The sequence below is a fragment of the Pseudophryne corroboree genome, chromosome 3 (genome assembly GCF_028390025.1).
Source record: "Pseudophryne corroboree isolate aPseCor3 chromosome 3, aPseCor3.hap2, whole genome shotgun sequence".
NCBI classification, from domain to species: Eukaryota; Metazoa; Chordata; class Amphibia; order Anura; family Myobatrachidae; genus Pseudophryne; species Pseudophryne corroboree.
The window spans coordinates 422,100,046-422,127,057 of NC_086446.1; the positions used below are offsets into that span (position 1 = coordinate 422,100,046).

At 48.8% G+C, this 27,012-nt stretch overlaps 1 protein-coding gene across 1 annotated transcript in view; it reads right to left on the bottom strand.

The window, feature by feature from the left end:
• The window catches only part of DHX35 (DEAH-box helicase 35), a 108,872-nt gene that overhangs the window by 81,263 nt on the left and 597 nt on the right, over positions 1-27,012 (bottom strand). The window contains exons 2-3 of the mRNA XM_063960256.1: positions 19,524-19,651; positions 13,352-13,444 (exon numbers count right to left, since the gene is read on the bottom strand). Coding sequence (XP_063816326.1) covers positions 13,352-13,444; positions 19,524-19,651 — 221 coding nt within the window. The remainder of the gene's footprint in view (positions 1-13,351; positions 13,445-19,523; positions 19,652-27,012) is intronic.

Consider the following 27,012-nt stretch of genomic DNA (forward strand, 5'->3'; position numbering starts at 1 on the left):
GCTGTGGAAACCAGGTCCGTCAGCCCATCCCCAAACAATACATCACCCTTATAGGGTAGTACTTCAATATGTTTTTTGGAATCCGCATCACCCGTCCATTGGCGGGTCCATAAGGATCTTCTCGCTGAGATAGACATGGCATTGGCCCTAGAAGCCAGCAATCCAATGTCCCTTTGAGCATCCCTCATAAATAAGACTGCGTCTTTTATATGGGCTAGAGTTAAGAATATAGTATCCTTATCCATATTATCAAATTGATCTGTCAGCTCATCTGTCCAAGCTGCAATTGCGCTACACACCCATGCCGACGCAATTGTCGGTCTTAGCACAGACCCCGTATGAGAATAAATACACTTTAAGGTAGTTTCTTGCCTGCGATCTGCAGGGTCCTTAAGGGCCGCTGTGTCAGGAGACGGTAGCTCCACTTTCTTGGACAAGCGCGTCAGGGCCTTGGCCACAGTGGGGGATGATTCCCAAATCTCCCTGTCCTGCTTAGGGAAGGGGTATGCCATATAAATTCTTTTGGGGATCTGCGGTCTCTTTTCCGGAGTCTCCCAAGCTTTTCCAAAGAAATCATTTAATTCATGAGATGTGGGAAAATTAATAATCTGTTTCTTTTCCTTAAACATGTGTACCCTTGTGTCGGGGACCAAGGGTTCATCCTCAATATTTAACACATCCCTTATTGCCACAATCATACACTGAATGGTTTTATTCACCCTCGGGTGCAATTTTACTTCGTCGTAGTCGACACTGGAGTCAGAATCCGTGTCGGTAGTAGTGTCTTGTGTTAAGGGACGCTTTTGAGAACCCGACAGGCCCTGTGAGTCGATCCAATCCGAGGATTGACCCCCTGGTGTCCCCCCTAATTCAGCCTTATCAAGCCTTTTATGTAAAGATGCCACACTTGCATTCAACATATGCCACATGTCCATCCAATCCGGAGTCGGCACAACCGAAGGGGACACACCACTCATTTGCTCCACTGCCTCCTTGGAGAAGCCTTCCGCCTCAAACATGTCGACACACACGTACCGACACCCCACACACACAGGGATTAACCTATAAGGGGACAAAACCCCAACCAGGCCCTTAGGAGAGACAGAGAGAGAGTATGCCAGCACACACCAGCGCTTAAAAACACTGGAATATATATATACCAGATAGCGCTTTTTATATATATATAGCCTTAATTCCCAGTCACTGCGTCTCCAAAGTGCCCCCCTCCTCTTTTTTCCAGCCTGTGAAGGTCCAGCAGGGGAGAGATCAGGGAGCCAGCTTTTCCTCATGCAGTTTCTGTGGAGAAAATGGCGCTGGTTAGTGCTGAGGATCAAGCCCGCCCGCCCACCCGACGGCGGGCTTCGGTCCCAGTAAACTTATATAAAAAATGGCGGGGGATTTGTGGATTTACTGTGCCACAGCCTAATCCTGCTTATATTGCCACAAAATGAGGAATATTGCTGCCCAGGGCGCCCCCCCCCCTGCGCCCTGCACCCTTCAGTGCCTGCTTGTGTGTGTGTACTGGGAGCAATGGCGCGCAGCTTACCGCTGCGCGCTTACCTCATGAAGATCTGATGTCTTCTGCCGCCTGATGTCTTCTTGCCTTCTCATACTCACCTGGCTTCTATATTCGGCATCTGTGAGGAGGAGGACGGCGGCGCGGCTCCGGGACGAACCCCAGGTGAGACCTGTGTTCCGACTCCCTCTGAAGCTAATGGTGTCCAGTAGCCTTAGAAACAGTGCCCAACTTGACAAGCCAGCTCTGTTTCTCTCTCCTCAGTCCCACGATGCAGGGAGCCTGTTGCCAACAAGACTCCCTGAAAATAAAAAAACAAACAAAATTCTTTAAAACAGAAAACTCTGGAGAGCTCTCTGCATTGTACCCTTTCTCCTCTGGGCACAAGATCTAACTGAGGTCTGGAGGAGGGGCATAGAGGGAGGAGCCAGTGCACACCCATAGTCAAAGTTCTTTTTAGGTGCCCTATCTCCTGCGGAGCCCGTCTATACCCCATGGTCCTTACGGAGTCCCCAGCATCCTCTAGGACGTAAGAGAAAATAGGATTACAATAAACTATTTTTTAGCTAATTATAGTTGTAATATTATTGTATGCTTGGATACACTTTGTCCCTTTGTAGGTTCATATACCATACTAGATTTATACTAAAAGAGTGGCTAGTTTTCCAGCAAATACATTTTTAATGGTCATTTTTGGCCTCGCCACATACAAACCAATAAAGTACAGTAATCGCAGTAGGAGGACTCTACAAGCCAAAGACATTTGAAAGTGATCAAATAAATCCAATGGGCACAGTTTAAGTGATGAACTGTATCATTGAGGAAGTTTAAAAATAAAAGCATTCAAATAAACTGCGTGTGTGTGTGTGTGTGTGTGTGTGTGTGTGTGTGTGTGTGTGTGTGTGTGTGTGTATATATATATATATATATATATATATATATATATATATATATATATATATATAGCTCAAAAAAAATAAGGGGAACACTAAAATAACACATCCTAGATCTGAATAAATGAAATATTCTTATTAAATACTTTGTTCTTTACATAGTTGAATGTGCTGACAACAAAATCAAACAAAAATTATCAATGGAAATCAAATTTATTAGCCCATGGAGGTCTGGATTTGGAGTCACACTCAAAATTAAGTGGAAAAACACACTACAGGCTGATCCAACTTCGATGTAATGTCCTTAAAACAAGTCAAAATGAGGCTCAGGAGTGTGTGTGGCCTCCACGTGCCTGTATGACCTCCCTACAATGCCTGGGCATGCTCCTGATGAGGTGGCGGATGGTCTCCTGAGGAATCTTCTCCCAGACCTGGACTAAAGCATCCGCCAACTCCTGGACAGTCTGTGGTGCAACGTGGCGTTGGTGGATGGAGCGAGACATGATGTCCCAGATGTGCTCAATTGGATTCAGGTCTGGGGAACGGGCAGGCCAGTCCATAGCATCAATGCCTTCGTCTTGCAGGAACTGCTGACACACTCCAGCCACATGAGGTCTAGCATTGTCTTGCATTAGGAGGAACCCAGGGCCAACCGCACCAGCATATGGTCTATCAAGGGGTCTGAAGATCTCATCTCGGTACCTAATGGCAGTCAGGCTACCTCTGGCGAGCACATGGAGGTCTGTGCGACCCCCCAAAGAAATGCCACCCCACACCATTACTGACCCACTGCCAAACCGGTCATGCTGGAGGATGTTGCAGGCAGCAGAATGTTCTCCTTGGCGTCTCCAGACTCTTGTCACGTCTGTCACATTTGCTCAGTGAGAACCTGCTTTCATCTGTGAAGAGCACAGGGCGCCAGTGGCGAATTTGCCAATCTTGGTGTTCTCTGGCAAATGCCAAACGTCCTGCATGGTGTTGGGCTGTAAGCACAACCCCCACCTGTGGACGTCGGGCCCTCATACCACCCTCATGGTGTCTGTTTCTGATCGTTTGAGTAGACACATACACATTTATGGCTTGCTGGAGGTCATTTTGCAGGGCTCTGGCAGTGCTCCTCCTATTCCTCCTTGCACAAAGGCGGAGGTAGCGGTCCTGCTGCTGGGTTGTTGCCCTCCTACGGCCTCCTCCACATCTCCTGATGTACTGGCCTGTCTCCTGGTAGCGCCTCCCTGCTCTGGACACTACGCTGACAGACACAACAAACCTTCTTGCCACAGCTCGCACTGATGTGCCATCCTGGATGAGCTGCACTACCTGAGCCACTTGTGTGGGTAGTAGACTCCGTCTCATGCTACCACTAGAGTGAAACCACCGCCAGCTTTCAAAAGTGACCAAAACATCAGCCAGAAAGCATAGGAGCTGAGAAGTGGTCTGTGGTCACCACCTGCAGAACAACTCTTTTATTGGGGGTGTCTTGCTAATTGCCTATAATTTCCACCTGTTGTCTATTCCATTTGCACAACAGCATGTGAAATTGATTGTCTATCAGTGTTGCTTGCTAAGTGGACAGTTTGATTTCACAGAAGTGTGAGTGACTTGGAGTTAGATCGTGTTGAGTGTTCCCTTTATTTTTTTTGAGCAGTGTATATATATATATATATATATACATACATACATACATACATACACACACACACACACAATGTATATATTACAGGTGTCGTTAAGACTCATAAGGGGGTTATTGATTATTATCTATTTGTACCCAATAAATAGCATTTCTATTGCAATGTTTAGCTCCAATTTACTGAAACTATTGGTTGGTCAGCTTGGCTGCAGATACGGAGCTTCTGAAAATATACCGTCCCAGGGTCGCACTTGCTAATTGAAAAATATTTCACAATTAGCTTAACAAGGAACACATAACAAAAAAATGGATAGGTTTCCAAGGCACAAACAAGAGAACCACCTATTCTCCAAACATGGACAGAGTTAAAAAAACGTTTATGTACAAGGTCGGCAATCAGCCTGTCTAGTCCTCAATATGAGTGAAATCTACTGTCATTCTTTCCAGATATGTATCCACATGTAATGGAAACAGAAGGATATGGACATAGGGCCCGATTCAGCATGGACCGCTGCTGCAACAGCGTTCGCTTGCTGAAGCCCTGTTAAGGGTGCGCACTGTTAAGGGTGTTAAGCTAAACTGCGCATGCATACACAGTGAGATGTGACATGCACACTCAGACTTTCTTCCAATAAGGTAAAAGCAATCTATAGGGCAACCATCATCCTATAGACAATCTGCACCAGTGATTCCATGAATCCAGCTATCAGTGTCATTTACATAAAGCAGCAGAGTTTACAAGCTATGGAAATACCAACCCGTTAACAAAAACTAAAAATGGCAAAAGTAAAACTCAAATTTGGAAAATCATTTCCCTCACCACTATCCAGGGGCAAAAAGGAAGTATGCAGAGCCATCTTTTTAGCATAAATCGAAAATAAGAATTTACTTACCGATAATTCTATTTCTCGTAGTCCGTAGTGGATGCTGGGGACTCCGTCAGGACCATGGGGAATAGCGGCTCCGCAGGAGACAGGGCACAAAAGTAAAAGCTTTAGGATCAGGTGGTGTGCACTGGCTCCTCCCCCTATGACCCTCCTCCAAGCCTCAGTTAGGATACTGTGCCCGGACGAGCGTACACAATAAGGAAGGATTTTGAATCCCGGGTAAGACTCATACCAGCCACACCAATCACACTGTACAACCTGTGATCTGAACCCAGTTAACAGCATGATAACAGCGGAGCCTCTGAAAAGATGGCTCACAACAATAATAACCCGATTTTTGTAACAATAACTATGTACAAGTATTGCAGACAATCCGCACTTGGGATGGGCGCCCAGCATCCACTACGGACTACGAGAAATAGAATTATCGGTAAGTAAATTCTTATTTTCTCTGACGTCCTAAGTGGATGCTGGGGACTCCGTCAGGACCATGGGGATTATACCAAAGCTCCCAAACGGGCGGGAGAGTGCGGATGACTCTGCAGCACCGAATGAGAGAACTCCAGGTCCTCCTCAGCCAGGGTGTGCCCCTGACCAAGTAGCAGCTCGGCAAAGTTGTAAAGCCGAGACCCCTCGGGCAGCCGCCCAAGATGAGCCCACCTTCCTTGTGGAATGGGCATTTACATATTTTGGATGTGGCAGGCCTGCCACAGAATGTGCAAGCTGAATTGTACTACACATCCAACTAGCAATCGTCTGCTTAGAAGCAAGAGCACCCAGTTTTTTGGGTGCCTACAGGATAACAGCAAGTCAGTTTTCCTGACTCCAGCCGTCCTGGAACCTATATTTTCAGGGCCCTGACAACATCCAGCAACTTGGAGTCCTCCAAGTCCCTAGTAGCCGCAGGTACCACAATAAGCTGGTGCAGGTGAAACGCTGACACCACCTTAGGGAGAAACTGGGGACGAGTCCGCAGCTCTGCCCTGTCCGAATGGACAATCAGATATGGGCTTTGTGAGACAAAGCCGCCAATTCTGACACTCGCCTGGCCGAGGCCAGGGCCAACAGCATGGTCACTTTCCATGTGAGATATTTCAAATCCACAGATTTGAGCGGTTTAAACCAATGTGATTTGAGGAATCCCAGAACTACGTTGAGATCCCACAGTGCCACTGGAGGCACAAAAGGGGGTTGTATATGCAGTACTCCCTTGACAAACTTCTGGACTTCAGGAACTGAAGCCAATCTTTTCTGGAAGAAATTTGACAGTGCCGAAATTTGAACCCTAATGGACCCCAATTTGAGGCCCATAGACACTCCTGTTTGCAGGAAATGCAGGAATCGACCGAGTTGAAATTTCTTCGTGGGGCCTTCCTGGCCTCACACCACGCAACATATTTTCGCCACATGTGGTGATAATGTTGTGCGGTCACCTCCTTCCTGGCTTTGACCAGGGTAGGAATGACCTCTTCCGGAATGCCTTTTTCCCTTAGGATCCGGCGTTCCACCGCCATGCCGTCAAAACGCAGCCGCGGTAAGTCTTGGAACAGACATGGTACTTGCTGAAGCAAGTCCCTTCTTAGCGGCAGAGGCCATGAGTCCTCTGTGAGCATTTCTTGAAGTTCCGGGTACCAAGTCCTTCTTGGCCAATCCGGAGCCACGAGTATAGTTCTTACTCCTCTACGTCTTATAATTCTCAGTACCTTGGGTATGAGAAGCAGAGGAGGGAACACATACACCGACTGGTACACCCACGGTGTTACCAGAACGTCCACAGCTATTGCCTGAGGGTCTCTTGACCTGGCGCAATACCTGTCCAGTTTTTTGTTCAGGCGGGACGCCATCATGTCCACCTTTGGTCTTTCCCAACGGTTCACAATCATGTGGAAGACTTCCCGATGAAGTCCCCACTCTCCCGGATGGAGGTCGTGCCTGCTGAGGAAGTCCGCTTCCCAGTTGTCCACTCCCGGAATGAACACTGCTGACAGTGTTATCACATGATTTTCCGCCCAGCGAAGAATCCTTGCAGTTTCTGCCATTGCCCTCCTGCTTCTTGTGCCGCCCTGTCTGTTTACGTGGGCGACTGCCGTGATGTTGTCCCACTGGATCAATACCGGCTGACCTTGAAGCAGAGGTCTTGCTAAGCTTAGAGCATTGTAAATTTCCCTTAGCTCCAGTATATTTATGTGGAGAGAAGTCTCCAGACTATATCACACTCCCTGGAAATTTTTTCCCTGTGTGACTGCTCCCCAGCCTCTCAGGCTGGCATCCGTGGTCACCAGGACCCAGTCCTGAATGCCGAATCTGCGGCCCTTTAATAGATGAGCACTCTGCAGCCACCACAGAAGAAACACCCTTGTCCTTGGAGACAGGGTTATCCGCTGATGCATCTGAAGATGCGATCCGGACCATTTTTCCAGCAGATCCCACTGAAAAGTTCTTGCGTGAAATCTGCCGAATGGAATCGCTTCGTAAGAAGCCACCATTTTTCCCAGGACCCTTGTGCAATGATGCACTGACACTTTTCCTGGTTTTAGGAGGTTCCTGACTAGCTCGGATAACTCCCTGGCTTTCTTCTCCGGGAGAAACACCCTTTTCTGGACTGTGTCCAGAATCATCCCTAGGAACAGCAGACGTGTCGTCGGAAACAGCTGCGATTTTGGAATATTTAGAATCCACCCGTGCTGTCGTAGAACTACTTGAGATAGTGCTACTCCGACCTCCAACTGTTCTCTGGACCTTGCCCTTATCAGGAGATCGTCCATTTTCTTTGAAGAAGAATCATCATTTCGGTCATTACCTTGGTAAAGACCCGGGGTGCCGTGGACAATCCAAACGGCAGCGTCTGAAACTGATAGTGACAGTTCTGTACCACGAACCTGAGGTACCCTTGGTGAGAAGGGCAAATTGGGACATGGAGGTAAGCATCCCTGATGTCCAGGGACACCATATAGTCCCCTTCTTCCTGGTTCGCTATCACTGCTCTGAGTGACTCCATCTTGATTTGAACCTTTGTATGTAATTGTTCAAATATTTCGGATTTAGAATAGGTCTCACCGAGCCGTCTGGCTTCAGTACCACAATATAGTGTGGAATAATACCCCTTTCCTTGTTGTAGGAGGGGTACTTTGATTATCACCTGCTGGGAATACAGCTTGTGAATTGTTTCCAATACTGCCTCCCTGTCGGAGGGAGACGTTGGTAAAGCAGACTTCAGGAACCTGCGAGGGGGAGACGTCTCGAATTTCCAATCTGTACCCCTGGGATACTATTTGTAGGCTCCAGGGGTCCACTTGCGAGTGAGCCCACTGCGTGCTGAAACTCTTGAGACGACCCCCCACCGCACCTGAGTCCGCTTGTACGGCCCCAGCGTCATGCTGAGGACTTGGTAGAAGCGGTGGAGGGCTTCTGTTCCTGGGAATGGGCTGCCTGCTGCAGTCTTCTTCCCTTTCCTCTATCCCTGGGCAGATATGACTGGCCTTTTGCCCGCTTGCCCTTATGGGGACGAAAGGACTGAGGCTGAAAAGACGGTGTCTTTTTCTGCTGAGATGTGACTTGGGGTAAAAAAAAGTGGATTTTCCAGCAGTTGCCGTGGCCACCAGGTCCGATGGACCGACCCCAAATAACTCCTCCCCTTTATACGGCAATACTTCCATGTGCCGTTTGGAATCTGCATCACCTGACCACTGTCGTGTCCATAAACATCTTCTGGCAGATATGGACATCGCACTTACTCTTGATGCCAGAGTGCAAATATCCCTCTGTGCATCTCGCATATATAGAAATGCATCCTTTAAATGCTCTATAGTCAATAAAATACTGTCCCTGTCAAGGGTATCAATATTTTCAGTCAGGGAATCCGACCAAGCCACCCCAGCGCTGCACATCCAGGCTGAGGCGATCGCTGGTCGCAGTATAACACCAATATGTGTGTATATACTTTTTTAGGATATTTTCCAGCCTCCTATCAGCTGGCTCCTTGAGGGCGGCCGTATCTGGAGACGGTAACGCCACTTGTGATAAGCGTGTGAGCGCCTTCATTTAATTTATCTGATTCAGGAAAAACTACAGGTAGTTTTTTCACACCCCACATAATACCCTTTTTTGTGGTACTTGTAGTATCAGAAATATGTAACACCTCCTTCATTGCCCTTAACATGTAACGTGTGGCCCTAAAGGAAAATACGTTTGTTTCTTCACCGTCGACACTGGAGTCCGTGTCTGTGTCGACCGACTGAGGTAAATGGGCGTTTTAAAGCCCCTGACGGTGTTTGAGACGCCTGGACAGGTACTAATTTGTTTGCCGGCCGTCTCATGTCGTCAACCGACCTTGCAGCGTGTTGACATTATCACGTAATTCCCTAAATAAGCCATCCATTCCGGTGTCGACTCCCTAGAGAGTGACATCACCATTACAGGCAATTGCTCCGCCTCCTCACCAACATCGTCCTCATACATGTCGACACACACGTACCGACACACAGCACACACACAGGGAATGCTCTGATAGAGGACAGGACCCCACTAGCCCTTTGGGGAGACAGAGGGAGAGTTTGCCAGCACACACCAAAACGCTATAATTATACAGGGACAACCTTTATATGTGTTTTCCCTTATAGCATCTTAATATATAATCATATCGCCAAATAAGTGCCCCCCCTCTCTGTTTTAACCCTGTTTCTGTAGTGCAGTGCAGGGGAGAGCCTGGGAGCCTTCCCTCCAGCAGTTCTGTGAGGGAAAATGGCGCTGTGTGCTGAGGAGAATAGGCCCCGCCCCCTTTTCGGCGGGCTTCTTCTCCCGTTTTTCTGACAACCTGGCAGGGAATAAATACATCCATATAGCCCCAGAGGCTATATGTGATGTATTTTTAGCCAGTATAGGTACTTTCATTGCTGCCCAGGGCGCCCCCCCCAGCGCCCTGCACCCTCAGTGACCGTTGGTGTGAAGTGTGCTGAGAGCAATGGCGCACAGCTGCAGTGCTGTGCGCTACCTCATGAAGACTGAGAAGTCTTCAGCCGCCGATTTCTGGACCTCTTCTCTCTTCAGCATCTGCAAGGGGGTCGGCGGCGCGGCTCCGGTGACCCATCCAGGCTGTACCTGTGATCGTCCCTCTGGAGCTAGTGTCCAGTAGCCTAAGAAGCCAATCCATCCTGCACGCAGGCGAGTTCACTTCTTCTCCCCTAAGTCCCTCGTTGCAGTGAGCCTGTTGCCAGCAGGACTCACTGAAAATAAAAAACCTAATAAAACTTTTACTCTAAGCAGCTCTTTAGGAGAGCCACCTAGATTGCACCCTTCTCGGCCGGGCACAAAAACCTAACTGAGGCTTGGAGGAGGGTCATAGGGGGAGGAGCCAGTGCACACCACCTGATCCTAAAGCTTTTACTTTTGTGCCCTGTCTCCTGCGGAGCCGCTATTCCCCATGGTCCTGACGGAGTCCCCAGCATCCACTTAGGACGTCAGAGAAATTAACAATATTTTCTTTCTCACTTTACCAATCAACTATTTACTTTCTACTGTACAAGCCTCATTATTATTTTCCTAACTTATACCATCATCACCTTCCCACTGCCAACAACAGCACCAAGCCTTTGGGTTTGATAGCTTGCTACTTATTACTATGACTAGGACTGCTGCTGCAGAAAGGTTTATAAACCTTGTCCATGCTCTACAGCAGGGGTGGCCAAACAGTCGATCGCGATCCGCCGCCCAGCCACCCGAAGCCGCGCCTCTCCTGCCTGCCGCTCTGCCTGCTCAGTCTGGTCTGCGGCAGTGACGGCCGAGTGTATAGCTCAAATCAGGTGCCGGTTCGTTAGCCAATGAGAGCTCGCGAACCGGCGCCTGATTTGAGCTATACACGCTGCCGTCACCGCCGGAGATCAGACTGAAAAGCAGGGCGGCAGAAAGTAGAAGCGCGCGCTGCGCTCTCCACTCCAGTGAGCTCTACTATGGGGGCATATCTGGCATTGTGGGCACATGGCTCAGTGGTGGCATATCTGGCAATGTGGGGTATATCTGGCACTGTGGGGTCATATGTGGCACTGGGGGTATATCTGCTCTGCGGGCACATGGCACTGTGGGGGCATATCTGGCACTGTGGGGGCATGTCTGGCACTGTGGGCACATGGCACTGTGGGCACATATCTGTAATCTGGCGCTGTGGGGGCATATCTGGCACATGGCACTGTGGGGGCATATCTGGCACTGTGGGCACATGGCACTGTGGGGGCATATCTGTAATCTGGCGCTGTGGGGGCATATCTGGCACTGTGGGCACATGGCACTGTTGGGGCATATCTGAATCTGGCACTGTGGGGGCATATCTGGCACTGTGGGGGCATATCTGGCACTGTGGGCACATGGCACTGTGGGGGCATATCTGGCACTGTGGGGGCATATCTGGCACTGTGGGGGCATATCTGGCACTGTGGGGGCATATCTGGCACTGTGGGCACATGGCACTGTGGGGGCATATCTGTATCTGGCACTGTGGGGGCATATCTGGCACTGTGGGCACATGGCACTGTGGGGGCATATCTGTAATCTGGCGCTGTGGGGGCATATCTGGCACTGTGGGCACATGGCACTGTGGGGGCATATCTGGCACTGTGGGGGCATATCTGGCACTGTGGGGGCATATCTGGCACTGTGGGGGCATATCTGGCACTGTGGGCACATGGCACTGTGGGGGCATATGTGTAATCTGGAGCTGTGGGGGCATATCTGGCACTGTGGGCACATGGCACTGTGGGGGCATATCTGTATCTGGCACTGTGGGGGCATATCTGGCACTGTGGGCACATGGCACTGTGAGGGCATATCTGGCACTGTGGGCACATGGCACTGTGGGGGCATATCTGGCACTGTGGGGTCATATCTGGCACTGTGGAGGCATATCTGCAATCTGGCACTGTGGGGGCATATCTAGCACTGTGGGAACATGGCACTGTGGGGGCATATCTGTATCTGGCACTGTGGGGGCATATGTGTTTGAGGTTTTTACCTGTGGGGACCAATGTGTTATTTCGTGTGAGGCAGTCATTACACTCTGTGCAGCGAGGCTACGTCCCTTTTTTTGTTATACCACGCCCACTTTTTGTTATACTGTGGGCACATGGCACTGTGGGGGCATATCTGAATCTGGCACTGTGGGGGCATATCTGGCACTGTGGGGGCATATCTGGCACTGTGGGCACATGGCACTGTGGGGGCATATCTGGCACTGTGGGGGCATATCTGGCACTGTGGGGGCATATCTGTAATCTGGCACTGTGGGGGCATATCTGGCACTGTGGGCACATGGCACTGTGGGGGCATATCTGTATCTGGCACTGTGGGGGCATATCTGGCACTGTGGGCACATGGCACTGTGGGGGCATATCTGTAATCTGGCGCTGTGGGGGCATATCTGGCACTGTGGGCACATGGCACTGTGGGGGCATATCTGGCACTGTGGGGGCATATCTGGCACTGTGGAGGCATATCTGCAATCTGGCACTGTGGGGGCATATCTGGCACTGTGGGGGCATATCTAGCACTGTGGGCACATGGCACTGTGGGGGCATATGTGTAATCTGGCGCTGTGGGGGCATATCTGGCACTGTGGGCACATGGCACTGTGGGGGCATATCTGTATCTGGCACTGTGGGGGCATATCTGGCACTGTGGGCACATGGCACTGTGAGGGCATATCTGGCACTGTGGGCACATGGCACTGTGGGGGCATATCTGGCACTGTGGGGTCATATCTGGCACTGTGGAGGCATATCTGCAATCTGGCACTGTGGGGGCATATCTGGCACTGTGGGGGCATATCTAGCACTGTGGGAACATGGCACTGTGGGGGCATATCTGTATCTGGCACTGTGGGGGCATATCTGGCACTGTGGGCACATGGCACTGTGGGGGCATGTGTATCTGGCACTGTGGGGGCATATGTGTTTGAGGTTTTTACCTGTGGGGGCCAATGTGTTATTTCGTGTGAGACAGTCATTACACTCTGTGCAGCGAGGCTACGACCCTTTTTTTGTTATACCACGCCCACTTTTTGTTATACCACGCCCACTTTTTGCTATTCCACACCCCTATTTTTGCACGCGCGCCTGCGGCGCGCGCTATTATTCCTCCTAGGTAGATCACAAAAGCTTTTTAGCTTTCAAAGTAGATCGCCGACTCCAAAAGTCTGGCCGCCTCTGCTCTACAGTATTATGTATTGTAGGTTACTTTTTTCTTGTTCTGTTTATGCCATCTCTGCTTACATACTGTGTAATGCCCTTTGGCCCTCTTGTGGTACCACATAAATAAAGAATAATCATAATATTCTATGGCTTTGAGACAGTAGGATAAAATCCTGGTTGCAAACATAACATCTTATGGATTTTATGGATTTATCCAGTTTTTTCAGCAATAAAACAAGTTTATTAATTACCTGTGGTATTTGTGTACTTTTGCCGCATCCGGTTTCTCCAATTATCACCACAGTCTGGTAATTCTCTACTAGATAAAGGATGTGATTTCTTAGCTGTAAAGATAAAAATAAGAATTTACTTACCGATAATTCTATTTCTCGGAGTCCGTAGTGGATGCTGGGGTTCCTGAAAGGACCATGGGGAATAGCGGCTCCGCAGGAGACAGGGCACAAAAAGTAAAGCTTTAGGATCAGGTGGTGTGCACTGGCTCCTCCCCCTATGACCCTCCTCCAAGCCTCAGTTAGGATACTGTGCCCGGACGAGCGTACACAATAAGGAAGGATTTTGAATCCCGGGTAAGACTCATACCAGCCACACCAATCACACTGTACAACCTGTGATCTGAACCCAGTTAACAGTATGATAACAGCGGAGCCTCTGAAAGATGGCTCACAACAATAATAACCCGATTTTTGTAACTATGTACAAGTATTGCAGATAATCCGCACTTGGGATGGGCGCCCAGCATCCACTACGGACTCCGAGAAATAGAATTATCGGTAAGTAAATTCTTATTTTCTCTATCGTCCTAGTGGATGCTGGGGTTCCTGAAAGGACCATGGGGATAATACCAAAGCTCCCAAACGGGCGGGAGAGTGCGGATGACTCTGCAGCACCGAATGAGAGAACTCCAGGTCCTCCTTAGCCAGGGTATCAAATTTGTAGGATTTTACCAACGTGTTTGCCCCTGACTAAATAGCCGCTCGGCAAAGTTGTAAAGCCGAGACCCCTCGGGCAGCCGCCCAAGATAAGCCCACCTTCCTTGTGGAATGGGCATTTACATATTTTGGCTGTGGCAGGCCTGCCACAGAATGTGCAAGCTGAATTGTATTACACATCCAACTAGCAATAGTCTGCTTAGAAGCAAGAGCACCCAGTTTGTTGGGTGCATACAGGATAACAGCAAGTCAGTTTTCCTGACTCCAGCCGTCCTGGAACCTATATTTACAGGGCCCTGACAACATCTAGCAACCTGGAGTCCTCCAAGTCCCTAGTAGGCGCAAGGCACCAAAATAAGCTGGTTCAGGTGAAACACTGACACCACCTTAGGGAGAGAACTGGGGACGAGTCCGCAGCTCTGCCCTGTCCAAATGGACAACCAGATATGGGCTTTTTTGAGAAAAAAACCACCAATTTGACACTCGCCTGGTCCAGGCCAAGAGCATGGTCACTTTTCATGTGAGATGCTTCAAATCCACAGATTTGACTGGTTTTAAACCAATGTGATTTGAGGAATCCCAGAACTACGTTGAGATCCCACAGTGCCACTGGAGGCACAAGAGGGGGTTGTATATGCAATACTCCCTTGACAAACTTCTGGACTTCAGGAACTGAAGCCACTTCTTTCTGGAAGAAAATCGACAGGGCCGAAATTTGAACCTTAATGGACCCCAATTTGAGGCCCATAGACACTCCTGTTTGCAAGAAATGCAGGAATCGACCGAGTTGAAATTTCTTCGTGGGGCCTTTCTGGCCTCACACCACGCAACATATTTTTGCCACATGTGGTGATAATGTTGTGCGGTCACCTCCTTTCTGGCTTTGACCAGGGTAGGAATGACCTCTTCCGGAATGCCTTTTTCCCTTAGGATCCGGCGTTCCACCGCCATGCCGTCAAACGCAGCTGCGGTAAGTCTTGGAACAGACATGGTACTTGCTGAAACAAGTCCCTTCTTAGCGGCAGAGGCCATAAGTCCTCTGTGAGCATCTCTTGAAGTTCCGGGTACCAAGTCCTTCTTGGCCAATCCGGAGCCATGAGTATAGTTCTTACTCCTCTACGTCTTATAAGTCTCAGTACCTTAGGTATGAGAAGCAGAGGATGGAACACATACACCGACTGGTACATCCATGGTGTTACCAGAACGTCCACAGCTATTGCCTGAGGGTCTCTTAACCTGGCGCAATACCTGTCCCGTTTTTTGTTCAGACGGGACGCCATCATGTCCACCTTTGGTATTTCCCAACGGTTTACAATCATGTGGAAAACTTCCCGATGAAGTTTCCACTCTGCCGGGTGGAGGTCGTGCCTGCTGAGGAAATCTGCTTCCCAGTTTCCATTCCCGGAATGAAACACTGCTGACAGTGCTATCACATGATTTTCCGCCCAGCGAAAAGTCCTTGCAGTTTTTGCCATTGCCCTCCTGCTTCTTGTGTCGCCCTGTCTATTTACGTGGGCGACTGCCGTGATGTTTTTCCCACTGGATCAATACCGGCTGACCTTGAAGCAGAGGTCTTGCTAAGCTTAGAGTATTATAAATTTACCCTTAGCTCCAGTATATTTATGTGGAGAAAAGTCTCCAGACTTGATCACACTCCCTGGAAATTTTTTCCTTGTGTGACTGCTCCCCAGCCTCTCGGGCTGGCCTCCGTGGTCACCAGCATCCAATCCTGAATGCCGAATCTGCGGCCCTCTAGAAGATGAGCACTCTGTAACCACCACAGGAGAGACACCCTTGTCCTTGGATATAGGGTTATCCGCTGATGCATCTGAAGATGCGATCCGGACCATTTGTCCAGCAGATCCCACTGAAAAATTCTTGCGTGAAATCTGCCGAATGGAATTGCTTCGTAGGAAGTCACCATCTTTACCAGGACCCTTGTGCAATGATGCACTGATTTTAGGAGGTTCCTGACTAGCTCGGATAACTCCCTGGCTTTCTCTTCCGGGAGAAACACCTTTTTCTGGACTGTGTCCAGAATCATCCCTAGGCACAGCAGACTTGTCGTCGGGATCAGCTGCGATTTTGGAGTATTTAGAATCCACCCGTGCTGTTGTAGCAGTATCCGAGATAGTGCTACTCCGACCTCCAACTGTTCCCTGGACTTTGCCCTTATCAGGAGATCGTCCAAGTAAGGGATAATTAAGACGCCTTTTCTTCGAAGAAGAATCATCATTTCGGCCATTACCTTGGTAAAGACCCGGGGTGCCGTGGACAATCCAAACGGCAGCGTCTGAAACTGATAGTGACAGTTCTGTACCACGAACCTGAGGTAACTTTAGTGAGAAGGGCAAATTTTGGACATGGAGGTAAGCATCCCTGATGTCTCGGGACACTATATAGTCCCCTTCTTCCTGGTTCGTTATCACTGCTCTGAGTGACTCCATCTTGATTTGAACCTTTGTAAGTGTTCAAATTTTTTTAGATTTAGAATAGGTCTCACCTAGCCTTCTGGCTTCAGTACCACAATATAATGTGGAATAATACCCCTTTTCTTGTTGTAGGAGGGGTAATTTGATTATCACCTGCTGGGAATACAGCTTGTGAATTGTTTCCCATACTGCCTCCTTGTCGGAGGGAGACCTTGGTAAACCAGACTTCAGGAGCCTGCGAAGGGGAAACGTCTCGACATTCCAATCTGTACCCCTGGGATACTACATGTAGGATCCAGGGGTCCTGTACGGTCCCAGCGTCATGCTGAGAGCTTGGCAGAAGCGGTGGAACGCTTCTGTTCCTGGGAATGGGCTGCCTGCTGCAGTCTTCTTCCCTTTCCTCTATCCCTGGGCAGATATGACTCTTATAGGGACGAAAGGACTGAGGCTGAAAAGACGGTGTCTTTTTCTGCAGAGATGTGACTTAGGGTAAAAACGGTGGATTTTCCAGCAGTTGCCGTGGCCACCAGGTCCGATGGACCGACCCCAAATAACTCCTCTTCCTTTATACGGCAATACACCTTTGTGCCGTTTGGAATCTGCATCACCTGACCACTGTCGTGTCCATAAACATCTTCTGGCAGATATGGACATCGCACTTACTCTTGATGCCAGAGTGCAAATATCCCTCTGTGCATCTCGCATATATAGAAAATGCATCCTTTAAATGCTCTATAGTCAATAAAATACTGTCCCTGTCAAGGGTATCAATATTTTTAGTCAGGGAATCCGACCAAGCCACCCCAGCTCTGCACATCCAGGCTGAGGCGATCGCTGGTCGCAGTATAACACCAGTATGTGTGTATATACTTTTTTATGATATTTTCCAGCCTCCTGTCAGCTGGCTCCTTGAGGACGGCCCTATCTATAGACGGTACCGCCACTTGTTTTGATAAGCGTGTGAGCGCCTTATCCACCCTAAGGGGTGTTTCCCAACGCGCCCTAACTTCTGGCGGGAAAGGGTATACCGCCCATAATTTTCTATCGGGGGGAACCCACGCATCATCACACACTTCATTTAATTTATCTGATTCAGGAAAAACTACGGTAGTTTTTTCACATCCCACATAATACCCTCTTTTGTGGTACTTGTAGTATCAGAAATATGTAACACCTCCTTCATTGCCCTTAACGTGTGGCCCTAATAAGGAATACGTTTGTTTATTCACCGTCGACACTGGATTCAGTGTCCGTGTCTGTGTCTGCGTCGACCGACTAAAGTAAACGGGCGTTTTAAAACCCCTGACGGTGTTTCTGAGACGTCTGGACCGGTACTAATTGTTTGTCGGCCGTCTCATGTCGTCAACCGACCTTGCAGCGTGTTGACATTATCACGTAATTCCCTAAATAAGCCATCCATTCCGGTGTCGACTCCCTAGAGAGTGACATCACCATTACAGGCAATTGCTCCGCCTCCTCACCAACATCGTCCTCATACATGTCGAGACACACGTACCGACACACAGCACACACACAGGGAATGCTCTGATAGAGGACAGGACCCACTAGCCCTTTGGAGAGACAGAGGGAGAGTTTGCCAGCACACACCAAAAACGCTATAATTATATAGGGACAACCTTATATAAGTGTTTTCCCTTATAGCATCTTTTATATATTTCTAACGCCAAATTGGTGCCCCCCCTCTCTGTTTTAACCCTGTTTCTGTAGTGCAGTGCAGGGGAGAGCCTGGGAGCCTTCCCTCCAGCCTTTCTGTGAGGGAAAATGGCGCTGTGTGCTGAGGAGATAGGCCCCGCCCCTTTTTCGGCGGGCTCGTCTCCCGCTCTTTAATGGATTCTGGCAGGGGTTAAATATCTCCATATAGCCCCCGGAGGCTATATGTGAGGTATTTTTAGCCAAAAAAGGTTTTCATTTGCCTCCCAGGGCGCCCCCCTCCCAGCGCCCTGCACCCTCAGTGACTGCCGTGTGAAGTGTGCTGAGAGGAAATGGCGCACAGCTGCAGTGCTGTGCGCTACCTTAAGAAGACTGAGGAGTCTTCTGCCGCCGATTCTGGACCTCTTCTCGTTTCAGCATCTGCAAGGGGGCCGGCGGCGAGGCTCCGGTGACCATCCAGGCTGTACCTGTGATCGTCCCTCTGGAGCTAATGTCCAGTAGCCAAAGAAGCCAATCCATCCTGCACGCAGGTGAGTTCACTTCTTCTCCCCTAAGTCCCTCGTTGCAGTGATCCTGTTGCCAGCAGGACTCACTGTAAAATAAAAAACCTAAGCTAAACTTTTCTAAGCAGCTCTTTAGGAGAGCCACCTAGATTGCACCCTTCTCGGCCGGGCACAAAAATCTAACTGGGGCTTGGAGGAGGGTCATAGGGGGAGGAGCCAGTGCACACCACCTGATCCTAAAGCTTTACTTTTTGTGCCCTGTCTCCTGCGGAGCCGCTATTCCCCATGGTCCTTTCAGGAACCCCAGCATCCACTAGGACGATAGAGAAACTAACCTTAGCGGAGAACAAGGACTGTTTAGGTTTATAGGACCAATTTGAGCACAAGAAAAACAGCAAGACTATTACACACTAAAGAAATAACAAAAAAAGTATTTTATTGATTTTTATCTACATTACTTATATTGGGCATACATGCTACGATAATCTGGCTGATCCACACGATATCAGCGGATCAGCCAGATAATTGCGAGTATGTGGTCGGCCCCCGACCCGTAAATATCGAATCATCCAGCAAGTCCCTCCGATGCAATCATTTCAATTGTCATGTCGGCCTCATCGGCCATTGTATGCCCTACCACGGCTGACGATGGACATTCCCGTTCCTTCACATGGGAAGGAACGGGGAAATGTCTCCTCTCCGGGGGCGGAGCACAAATGTCACATGACAGACACTGTGAGAAATCTCACAGTGTATGTGTCGATTATCGGCAGGGTCAGATAAAATGCCTGTCAGTCTGACAGAAACTATATCTGACCGTGTATGCCCGGAATTAGGAACATATAACATCCCAGGGACTTGTTTTACCTTAAACACTGGCAGTTTCTGTCTCTGCTGCTCTATGGAAAGAGAAGTATGTGGGTTATAGATGACGGAGGTAACCTCGGCATTACTCTGCCTCTCCTCGGCAAGACTTGCACCTGGGCCTTCTGTACCTGTAGACACACAACGGGTAAATGCAAGAAGACATTGATGAAACCTGTCTACAAGTAGATGTATAGAAAGATATATATTTTTATAAGCAAGTATACACAGCAGATTCTCAGTGACAATTGCAACAACAATCAAACATATTTTTGTCTTGGCAAAATATGACCAAGCTTTAAATAATAAGAATTTACTTACCGATAATTCTATTTCTCGTAGTCCGTAGTGGATGCTGGGGACTCCGTAAGGACCATGGGGAATAGCGGCTCCGCAGGAGACAGGGCACAAAAATAAAAGCTTTAGGATCAGGTGGTGTGCACTGGCTCCTCCCCCTATGACCCTCCTCCAAGCCTCAGTTAGGATACTGTGCCCGGACGAGCGTACACAATAAGGAAGGATTTTGAATCCCGGGTAAGACTCATACCAGCCACACCAATCACACTGTACAACCTGTGATCTGAACCCAGTTAACAGCATGATAACAGCGGAGCCTCTGAAAAGATGGCTCACAACAATAATAACCCGATTTTTGTAACAATAACTATGTACAAGTATTGCAGACAATCCGCACTTGGGATGGGCGCCCAGCATCCACTACGGACTACGAGAAATAGAATTATCGGTAAGTAAATTCTTATTTTCTCTGACGTCCTAAGTGGATGCTGGGGACTCCGTCAGGACCATGGGGATTATACCAAAGCTCCCAAACGGGCGGGAGAGTGCGGATGACTCTGCAGCACCGAATGAGAGAACTCCAGGTCCTCCTCAGCCAGGGTATCAAATTTGTAGAATTTTTCAAACGTGTTTGCCCCTGACCAAGTAGCAGCTCGGCAAAGTTGTAAAGCCGAGACCCCTCGGGCAGCCGCCCAAGATGAGCCCACCTTTCTTGTGGAATGGGCATTTACATATTTTGACTGTGGCAGGCCTGCCACAGAATGTGCAAGCTGAATTGTACTACACATCCAACTAGCAATCGTCTGCTTAGAAGCAAGAGCACCCAGTTTGTTGGGTGCATACAGGATAACAGCAAGTCAGTTTTCCTGACTCCAGCCGTCCTGGAAATCTATATTTTCAGGGCCCTGACAACATCTAGCAACTTGGAGTCCTCCAAGTCCCTAGTAGCCGCAGGTACCACAATAAGCTGGTTCAGGTGAAACGCTGACACCACCTTAGGGAGAAACTGGGGACGAGTCCGCAGCTCTGCCCTGTCCGAATGGACAATCAGATATGGGCTTTTGTGAGACAAAGCCGCCAATTCTGACACTCGCCTGGCCGAGGCCAGGGCCAACAGCATGGTCACTTTCCATGTGAGATATTTCAAATCCACAGATTTGAGCGGTTTAAACCAATGTGATTTGAGGAATCCCAGAACTACGTTGAGATCCCACAGTGCCACTGGAGGCACAAAAGGGGTTTGTATATGCAGTACTCCCTTGACAAACTTCTGGACTTCAGGAACTGAAGCCAATTCTTTCTGGAAGAAAATTGACAGGGCCGAAATTTGAACCTTAATGGACCCCAATTTGAGGCCCATAGACACTCCTGTTTGTAGGAAATGCAGGAATCGACCGAGTTGAAATTCCTCCGTGGGGGCCTTCCTGGCCTCACACCATGCAACATATTTTCGCCAAATGCGGTGATAATGTTGTGCGGTCACCTCCTTCCTGGCTCTGACCAGGGTAGGGATGACCTCTTCCGGAATGCCTTTTTCCCTTAGGATCCGGCGTTCAACCGCCATGCCGTCAAACGCAGCCGCGGTAAGTCTTGGAACAGACATGATCCTTGCTGAAGCAAGTCCCTTCTTAGTATCTCTTGAAGTTCCGGGTACCAAGTCCTTCTTGGCCAATCCGGAGCCACGAGTATAGTTCTTACTCCTCTCCGTCTTATAATTCTCAGTACCTTGGGTATGAGAGGCAGAGGAGGGAACACATACACCGACTGGTACACCCACGGTGTTACCAGAGCGTCCCAGCTATTGCCTGAGGGTCTCTTGACCTGGCGCAATACCTGTCCAGTTTTTTGTTCATACTGGACGCCATCATGTCCACCTTTGGTCTTTCCCAACGGTTCACAATCATGTGGAAGACTTCCAGATGAAGTCCCCACTCTCCCGGGTGGAGGTCGTTCCTGCTGAGAAAGTCTGCTTCCCAGTTGTCCACTCCCGGAATGAACACCGCTGACAGTGTTATCACATGATTTTTCGCCCAGCGAAGAATCCTTGCTGCCATTGCCCTCCTGCTTCTTGTGCCGCCCTGTCTGTTTACGTGGGCGACTGCCGTGATGTTGTCCGACTGGATCAGCACCTGTTGACTTTGAAGCAGAGGTCTTCCTAGGCTCAGAGCATTGTAAATTGCCCTTAGCTCCAGTATATTTATGTGGAGAGAAGTCTCCAGACTTGACCACACTCCTTGGAAATTTCTTCCCTGTGTGACTGCTCCCCAGCCTCTCAGGCTGGCATCCGTGGTCACCAGAACCCAGTCCTGAATGCCGAATGTGCTGCCCTCTAGTAGATGAGCACTCTGCAGCCACCACAGAAGAGACACCCTTGTCCTTGGAGACAGGATTATCCGCTGATGCATCTGAAGATGCGATCCGGACCATTCGTCCAGCAGATCCCACTGAAAAATTCTTGCGTGAAATCTGCCGAATGGAATCGCTTCGTAAGAAGCCACCATTTTTCCCAGGACTCTTGTGCATTGATGCACTGACACTTGGCCTGGTTTTAGGAGGTTTCTGACTAGCTCGGATAACTCCCTGGCTTTCTCCTCCGGGAGAAACACCTTTTTCTGGACTGTGTCCAGAATCATCCCTAGGAACAGCAGACGTGTCGTCGGAATCAGCTGCGATTTTGGAATATTTAGAATCCACCCGTGCTGTCGTAGAACTACTTGAGATAGTGCTACTCCGACCTCCAACTGTTCTCTGGACCTTGCCCTTATCAGGAGATCGTCCAAGTAAGGGATAATTAAGATGCCTTTTCTTTGAAGAAGAATCATCATTTCGGCCATTACCTTGGTAAAGACCCGGGGTGCCGTGGACAATCCAAACGGCAGCGTCTGAAACTGATAGTGACAGTTCTGTACCACGAACCTGAGGTACCCTTGGTGAGAAGGGCAAATTGGGACATGGAGGTAAGCATCCTTGATGTCCAGGGACACCATATAGTCCCCTTCTTCCTGGTTCGCTATCACTGCTCTGAGTGACTCCATCTTGATTTGAACCTTTGTATGTAAGTGTTCAAAGATTTCAGATTTAGAATAGGTCTCACCGAGCCGTCTGGCTTCAGTACCACAAATAGTGTGGAATAATACCCCTTTCCTTGTTGTAGGAGGGGTACCTTGATTATCACCTGCTGGGAATACAGCTTGTGAAATTGTTTCCAATACTGCCTCCCTGTCGGAGGGAGACGTTGGTAAAGCAGACTTCAGGAACCTGCGAGGGGGAGACGTCTCGAATTTCCAATCTGTACCCCTGGGATACTACTTGTAGGATCCAGGGGTCCACTTGCGAGTGAGCCCACTGCGCGCTGAAACTCTTGAGACGACCCCCCACCGCACCTGAGTCCGCTTGTACGGCCCCAGCGTCATGCTGAGGACTTGGCAGAAGCGGTGGAGGGCTTCTGTTCCTGGGAAGGGGCTGCCTGCTGCAGTCTTCTTCCCTTTCCTCTACCCCTGGGCAGATATGACTGGCCTTTTGCCCGCTTGCCCTTATGGGGACGAAAGGACTGAGGCTGAAAAGACGGTGTCTTTTTCTGCTGAGATGTGACTTGGGGTAAAAAGGGTGGATTTTCCAGCTGTTGCCGTGGCCACCAGGTCCGATGGACCGACCCCAAATAACTCCTCCCCTTTATACGGCAATACTTCCATGTGCCGTTTGGAATCTGCATCACCTGACCACTGTCGTGTCCATAAACATCTTCTGGCAGATATGGACATCGCACTTACTCTTGATGCCAGAGTGCAAATATTCCTCTGTGCATCTCGCATATATAGAAATGCATCCTTTAAATGCTCTATAGTCAATAAAATACTGTCCCTGTCAAGGGTATCAATATTTTCAGTCAGGGAATCCGACCAAGCCACCCCAGCGCTGCACATCCAGGCTGAGGCGATCGCTGGTCGCAGTATAACACCAGTATGTGTGTATATACTTTTTAGGATATTTTCCAGCCTCCTATCAGCTGGCTCCTTGAGGGCGGCCGTATCTGGAGACGGTAACGCCACTTGTTTTGATAAGCGTGTGAGCGCCTTATCCACCCTAAGGGGTGTTTCCCAACGCGCCCTAACTTCTGGCGGGAAAGGGTATAACGCCAATAATTTTCTATCGGGGGAAACCCACGCATCATCACACACTTTATTTAATTTATCTGATTCAGGAAAAACTACAGGTAGTTTTTTCACACCCCACATAATACCCTTTTTTGTGGTACTTGTAGTATCAGAAATATACCTCTATAACACCTCCTTCATTGCCCTTAACATGTAACGTGTGGCCCTAATGGAAAATACGTTTGTTTCTTCACCGTCGACACTGGAGTCAGTGTCCGTGTCTGTGTCGACCGACTGAGGTAAATGGGCGTTTTAAAGCCCCTGACGGTGTTTGAGACGCCTGGACAGGTACTAATTGGTTTGCCGGCCGTCTCATGTCGTCAACCGACCTTGCAGCGTGTTGACATTATCACGTAATTCCCTAAATAAGCCATCCATTCCGGTGTCGACTCCCTAGAGAGTGACATCACCATTACAGGCAATTGCTCCGCCTCCTCACCAACATCGTCCTCATACATGTCGACACACACGTACCGACACACAGCACACACACAGGGAATGCTCTGATAGAGGACAGGACCCCACTAGCCCTTTGGGGAGACAGAGGGAGAGTTTGCCAGCACACACCAAAACGCTATAATTATACAGGGACAACCTTATATAAGTGTTTTCCCTTATAGCATCTTAATATATAATAATATCGCCAAATAAGTGCCCCCCCTCTCTGTTTTAACCCTGTTTCTGTAGTGCAGTGCAGGGGAGAGCCTGGGAGCCTTCCTAGCAGCGGAGCTGTGTAGGAAAATGGCGCTGTGTGCTGAGGAGAATAGGCCCCGCCCCCTTTTCGGCGGGCTTCTTCTCCCGTTTTTCTGACAACCTGGCAGGGGTTAAATACATCCATATAGCCCCAGAGGCTATATGTGATGTATTTTTAGCCAGCATAGGTACTTTCATTGCTGCCCAGGGCGCCCCCCCCAGCGCCCTGCACCCTCAGTGACCGTTGGTGTGAAGTGTGCTGAGAGCAATGGCGCACAGCTGCCGTGCTGTGCGCTACCTTAAGAAGACTGGGAAGTCTTCAGCCGCCGATTTCTGGACCTCTTCTCTCTTCAGCATCTGCAAGGGGGTCGGCGGCGCGGCTCCGGTGACCCATCCAGGCTGTACCTGTGATCGTCCCTCTGGAGCTAGTGTCCAGTAGCCTAAGAAGCCAATCCATCCTGCACGCAGGTGAGTTCACTTCTTCTCCCCTAAGTCCCTCGTTGCAGTGAGCCTGTTGCCAGCAGGACTCACTGAAAATAAAAAACCTAACAAAACTTTTACTCTAAGCAGCTCTTTAGGAGAGCCACCTAGATTGCACCCTTCTCGGCCGGGCACAAAAACCTAACTGAGGCTTGGAGGAGGGTCATAGGGGGAGGAGCCAGTGCACACCACCTGATCCTAAAGCTTTTATTTTTGTGCCCTGTCTCCTGCAGAGCCGCTATTCCCCATGGTCCTTACGGAGTCCCCAGCATCCACTTAGGACGTCAGAGAAATTACAAATGATAGATAGATAAATAGATAGATAGATAGATAGATAGATAGATAGATAGATAGATAGATAGATAGATAGATAGATTTAAAGTTACCTGTCTAACATTCTGTAGGTCCCCCTTGTGCCACCATTACAGCACTGACCTATCGAGGCATGGTCTCCAAAAGACATCTGAAGGTGTACCAAGACTTGTTTTTCCAGCACATCCCACAGATGCTCAATCGGATTGAGATCTGGAGAATTTGGAGGCCAAGACAACACCTTGAACTCTCAAAGTAACATTCATATGAATGGTAGAAGCCAAGGATACCCAGCATAACATTGCCCAGAGCATCACACTGCCTTCGCCGGCTTCCATTCTTCCCACAGTGGCATCCTGGTGCCATCTCTTCCCCCAGGTAAATGACAGACAAGCAAGGAGCCGTCACGTAATATACAATAAAAAATTAATTCAGCAGACCACGCTACTTTTTCCATTGCGTCATGGTCCAGTTCTGATGCTCACATACCCATTGTAGGTGCTTTTAGCGGGGGTCAGCATAGGCAAGCCGCCAGTCTATGGCTACGCAGCAAGCTGCTATGCACTGTGTGTTCTATCAAAGTGACCATTAACATTTTCAGCAATTTGTGCTACAGTAGCGGTGGGATCAGACTAGACGGACTAGCCTTCACTCCCCATGAGCATCAATGAGCCATGGGCACCCATGACCCTGTTGCACTGGTTGCCCTTCCTTGGATCACTTCTGATACGTACTAACCCAGTGTTTTCCAACCGTGGTCCTCGAGGCACACTAACAGTCAAGATTTTAGTGATATGTAGGGTTGAGAAACATAACTGAGGCATTAATTACGTCAGATGTGCTCAAGTATGGCCATCCGTAAAACCTGGACTGTTAGTGTGCCTTGAGGACTGTGACTGGAGGAATCCCTGTGCCAACCAGTGGCAGATTTTACCTAGGGGAATCGAATCTGCACCCCCAGCGACCACACTGGCAGTGGCTTCCCATAAGAGGCATTTTCTGCTAATAACAGCTGGACATGAAGTCCAAGAGGGTAATCTATCCCACTCCCTTGACAGATGCCATTATTACAAGACAATAAATGTTATTCAGTGTTTTATTTATTTTGGCTGATGGGTGTATATTATGGAGAATAACATATAATTAAAGAATTGTGAAGCATTCAAAACACATTATAGGGATACTTTTCATATGGATAAAAATTACACTGGGATAATGAAAGAACCTGTCTGCATCAAAGTGTTTTGTATCATGGTTATTATTACTAGGAGCTTGAGAGAGAAGCAAAAATATTAGTCACAACCCTAATACTGTTCCAGGCAATGTGATGTTATTGATACATCATTAAAGTAAAGGGCAATACTAAAATAACAGCAGGGGTGTCTGTATTATAATGATCAAAGATGGGTTTGTTGCTATTATAGTGTAACCCTTAATAGACATCATTGTTTATTCCTAAAGTGCCACAAAACTGTGCAGCTCCTGCAGTGGTATACTGTACCAAATCATGCACAAAAACAGCATGTATTGGTATATACTTGATGAAGGTTCAAGGG